The sequence below is a fragment of the Anomaloglossus baeobatrachus genome, chromosome 7 (assembly GCF_048569485.1).
Source record: "Anomaloglossus baeobatrachus isolate aAnoBae1 chromosome 7, aAnoBae1.hap1, whole genome shotgun sequence".
Taxonomy (NCBI): Eukaryota; Metazoa; Chordata; class Amphibia; order Anura; family Aromobatidae; genus Anomaloglossus; species Anomaloglossus baeobatrachus.
The window spans coordinates 304,985,872-304,991,058 of NC_134359.1; the positions used below are offsets into that span (position 1 = coordinate 304,985,872).

At 44.6% G+C, this 5,187-nt stretch overlaps 1 protein-coding gene across 1 annotated transcript; it reads right to left on the bottom strand.

Annotated features, from left to right (window-relative positions):
• Positions 1-2,949: 2,949 nt before the first annotated feature.
• Positions 2,950-3,870, bottom strand: LOC142246814 (taste receptor type 2 member 40-like). The gene has a single exon (XM_075319864.1). It carries the CDS (start codon positions 3,868-3,870, stop codon positions 2,950-2,952), a length of 921 nt encoding a protein of 306 aa, XP_075175979.1.
• Between the last annotated feature and the right edge of the window lie 1,317 nt (positions 3,871-5,187).

Sequence of the window (5,187 nt, forward strand, 5' to 3'; positions counted from 1 at the left end):
CCATACAGACTATACTGATGAAGCTGAGGCACATACTGTAGAGTGCAAATTGGCCAAATCGATTATGCCCACCAGCCAAGACAAGCCATAACTTTCTTGGATGGGACGCTGACATTTTTTATCAGATTTACCTTTCCTGAGCCAAAAACTTATAAACGTAAAGGGCTTGTAGGATCTCTCATAGACTGGTGGAAGGAGCTCAGACGACTCTGGAGACCGTCAGTCTCTACAAATGTATGTATGTTTTTCTTATCAGGTTGAAGTTGAGGAGAACATTCTGTTCCCATGGAATTATTATAATATTCACCGTCCTTCATTGGGACGTTCCTCATCTACTGGCAGTGCGTCTTACTGCAATTCTTTGTTTACTTTGTCTCCCCGAGGAAGCCCGTGCGAAATGCGCGTGGGGATTTGTTGGTGCCACATATCAACTAGGTTATCATGGGTGAGTGTACTGGACGATTCTATACATGCCCTATGATTTTATGTTAGTAGGAATCATGTTATTATCCCTGCTGGCTAAATAATGTCTGTTCACACAACCCAGTGGAGTTAATCTCCCCTCTATGTACTTTGATATCTAGGCACCTGAGCTATTTTTTGAGTCCTGCACTATGCACTTTCTATTGTATTGTAATGAGTTTTTTTGTCTGTATTAATGTTTAATAAAATATGTTCATAATTTTGGTGATATTTATGGCTCCATACTTTTATAGGTATAAAACTACTGCAGAATGGTACAGACACCAGGCAGTTGGGCTCCGCACTCCTTTGCGTGAGAGAGTCACTGCGACACTGACTGTTTATTCAGGTTGGTGTCCATCACCCCACAGCCAGTCCCCATTGTAGATGCAGTCGATAAACACGTGACACTTGAATACTCTTATCAAACCAAAACATGAACAGTTTATTCTTTCTACACTATGACAGACTCACTGCTGATGGTTCCGCAGTTGCTGTTTCTTTGGGGTACTCTCACTCAGCCTATCCCTGCTATCTTGAATCTAGTCCATAAGATGCCAAGCAACTGTCTCCATTCCCCTACGCTTCTTCTCACAGTTGTCCGCTTCTGGGCCCCGACAGCTGTCCAGTCATACAATTTCCCTGAGCCCACCAGGGTGAGCCATAAGTTCTGGACCTTTAAGAGGTTACCTCAGGGTTCCCTGATTGGCTCCTGACATCATGCCATGTATTTACGCCTCAAACCCTTCTGCAGAACTGACTCTGCCCAACTCTAACCAACACTGCTCGCCACTTGTCACTACTTCTCTTCCTATGTTATCTACCATCTAATGCAGCTCCTACCCAACTGCTAAGTGGTGTCGGCCGCTACCTTGTTCTGGCCCCGCTACATATGGGCCCACACTTCACTAGCAGCAGCAGTAATTTTACCACATACATTAGCAGCATTCTTTGTACCTAAAACACAATAACTTTATAACACAAACACATGCATAGAACGGTAAGTGGATGGGTGGTAAGAACGCAACCACCTTCTACACTACGAGCGGTCACCACTTCCTACTGGACTATGCTATGGTTCTCCTTGTGTTTTATCAATAACTAGCATTAGTGAATTTAGAGAAATATGAGTTATACAAAAAATGATTAGTTTGTTTTTGTGTTTATTCAGCTTTGTAAATCAAGAATAATAGAAACCAAATAATGTATCTGTGGTGCCCCTGAGGCTTCAGTCGCCACAGGGTACTGCATCTCACTTAAGGTGCAGTACTTATCCCGAGTAATGAAGAGGTTAATCGCTGGTGTTTAGCACTTATACATCATTCACACAAACACCCAGTTATTGAGTTGGTCAGTTACACAACCCAAGAAGTCAGCCAGCCTGGGAAATTCCCGGATACCAGGGCAACGGCCTGGGAGGTGGGGTAGCACTGGGGAAGTTACAGAACACACAGGAAATCACTTCAGAATAGTCTGGGACACAGAACAACATGGTCATTGGAGAGAGTGCTTAAGAGCTTCTCCAGCTAGGATCGGCCCGACTGGAAAAGGCAGAAGATGACCGGGTGAGCTGCAGAGACAGAGGGGAAACACGGTTTCTGAGGGGAGAGCTTCATTGCTCCCTCGGAACCGGCACTGAGCAGGGTGCAAAGCACTAGGGTGAAACATACTTCAAGTTGGACTACCAGAATCTGCAGGACAGGGGGATTGTACGTCCCTCTGGCCACCACAGTTCCCACAGCACAGTGCTACATAGGGTGTGGAGTCATGATCTAAGTCAGGCCCCACCATGGACCCACGGCACCTGTATATGGGATAGGAGTTAACTTTACAATAACCGGGGTCCCCAAGTAGCTTCAGGCCACGGGGATCCAACACCAAGCGCAAGAGGAAGGTCTCAGTTCAAAGCATTGGCATTAACCTTGGACTTACCCTGGATTGCCTGGGGCCCATCACGGCAGAGACTTGTACCCTGGGTGCAGCACCAGAACTGTGAGTAAACAGATCTTGACCCGCACCTGCTGCCTCAGTCTGTCATTACCAGCGCCGGCGCCCCGCACTTCGGCGCCCGCCATCACTACTCCCTTCATCTTCCTCCCCAGGGCCTGCTCCACCTGTGGGGAGCAGAAACATCTTAACTGCTACAACCATCCACTGTGGAGGACAGCAACAGCGGCGGTGTCACGAGACAAACTATCCCCATCCATCACCCATCCTCATCCTATCCTCCATCCTCATCCCATCCTTCATCCTTATCCCCCCTCCGTGGACACCTCGGGGTCACGAAACAAAGCAGGGCCACTCGTGACATCCCCTGACCCTCACCGACCCGGCGACGAGTATCTTCACTGACCCCGTGGGGTGCTCCATATCAAAGTGTAATGTGCAGCATTATTCAACTATGTATCAAAGTGTAATGTACAGCACTATTGGACTAAAACAATGTTTCAAAAAAACTAATTCTTCCCATTGTTTCATTTCTTACATCTATGACTTTCTGGTAAACCTCAGGACCTTCCCCATGATTTGCCTCTTCATCTTGGGGTTGGCAGAGATAATGACGAGAGACTCTGCTGTTGGGAAAGATATAAGTATCAAGAAGTTGACAGCTGTAAAAGGATTATTAGGGTTGGGATTTAGTAAGAAAAAAAAAATTTCACTTATGCAGAATATGATGGCGATTGTAAGGAAACAGCACATGGTTATTATAGCATTCATTTGAGCCTGGTATTTGGTTTGGGATAATCCCGAATCCTTCTGCCTCATCTTCCGCACATGTCTTATAAGTGAAGAGTTGGTCAACAATATAGAGACCAATATAAAGAGAAATGGCACGTAGCATCCCATACATGATATAGCATGTATATAAAGAGGCTGAAAATGGAAAGTCCAACTGGTAAATACAGGGCCAATGGTGCTATTCACTGGAGATTGTAGAGTGACTTCCACGCTTGCTGTCCAGATGGTGGGAAGACTTATCAAGAAGCATCCGGCAGCTGATAGAAGAAGAAGACGTGGTAGATACATTGAGATGTTCCTCTTTGACCAGAGAAAGAACGGATGATTGAAGTTAGAGATGGTGACGCAGTAATAGATGCAGAGCCAGGCGGTGAGCCAGTAGGTGAAATATATGAGGGTCAGCGTGACAACAGTCAGTGGGACATAGGCCTTCCATAAAGATATTAAAATAATGAAGAAAATAGATAATACACCCTGGAAGCAGAACAAACTCTGGAGAGCGATGTTTACCAATCCCATCACAAAGTAGATTAGATCAGGATGATTCAGCCTCTGTCCAGTCTTCAGGCCTTGGGCTGTAGCCAACAAGATGTAGACATTCAGAATGTATCCCAACCCAGTGGCCAAGAAGCCGAATATCAGCACAAGGATCCATACTCCACCCGGCATCATGAACCTCTGTGGATGCATCTGTGGTTTGAACCAGTAATATATTGGGTGAGGTTAAGGAAAAAGTCTTCGCTTGATGTATGAGTTATGCAAAAAGTGTTTTGCATGAGTTGTGCTTTTTACCTACCTTTGCAAATCAGGTGCTTATACCTCGTTTCCAACCAAATAATCAAAGTGTAACCGTGCACCGCAGAGTATTGGTTATGTCTGGCTCCGTCTCTAAGCAATGTTTCATTGCCTCCCATTGTATTTAGGCCAAACAGAAACTTTCCTCAACATTCAAATTGCAATGATAAAAAATAAAAGTCATCCTATCGTGGAGACTACATTAAGTAATGCATGCTAATGACATGCAAATGACCAAAGAAATTGATACAAAATGTAATATCTCAAACTATTTAGTATAGAGTATGAGCTGAGCACCATGTGCAGAAATACACGCACTTACACCTCTGGCTGCTATCAATCCCATTACTAATGGCTGTCTGAGAAATATGCTGACGTGTAGAATGCACTTCAGCATGGAAATCATCAACATCCACTGTTGGCAGCTCCTTTTTTGATTGACAGCCAATGATGAGACAACTTAGCGTCAACAAGGAATATCAGGAAACTTGTGTGGAGGTGAACTATTCTTATTTATGCCAGATGTATTGTTCCTATGTTCCTTGAGCCAAGAAACATGGGCCATGCTTCACATAGGACTTTCCGGTGCCCTTTTTGGATACTAACTTGTGGAATACATGCTGATTGCTGATTTCATCAACCCCCTGCGGTGTACTAGTCTGCTTTATCTGGAGGACAATTGAACTGGGGAACAATGAGGGAACAGCTATGGTTATCTTTCCCAAACCCTGTGGGATACAATGCCCTGAAATGGGAGAAGCAATTATACAGAACTTCAGCCCAGGGACAATTGCATCAGCTGCTCTACTGCCCAACACTGAGCCCATAAATTTGTTTGGAGCTCCCAGTTTGGAACAATCTGGTCACCTGGCCACATACCTTACTGTGCTCGTCCGGCTTCCGAAGTATGCCGCTACCTCCTTATCTACTATTTACTCCCACAGTTGTGTCTCTCCTTCCCATACTGATCGTTCTGCTTCTCATTTGTCTTATTTACTGCCCCATTCTATGTCCTGTTGTGTATAAATATGTGACTCTGTGATTTTGTGTTATATTGAGAATAATGAAGAGACCTGAGTAGTCTGGAGCTGCTATTATTACCATCTTTTCAATTAGCCATTAAAAGGCATCAACCACTGAGAACTCTCAATTGTTTTTAAACAATTTGTTTTCACAGCAAGATGACAAACT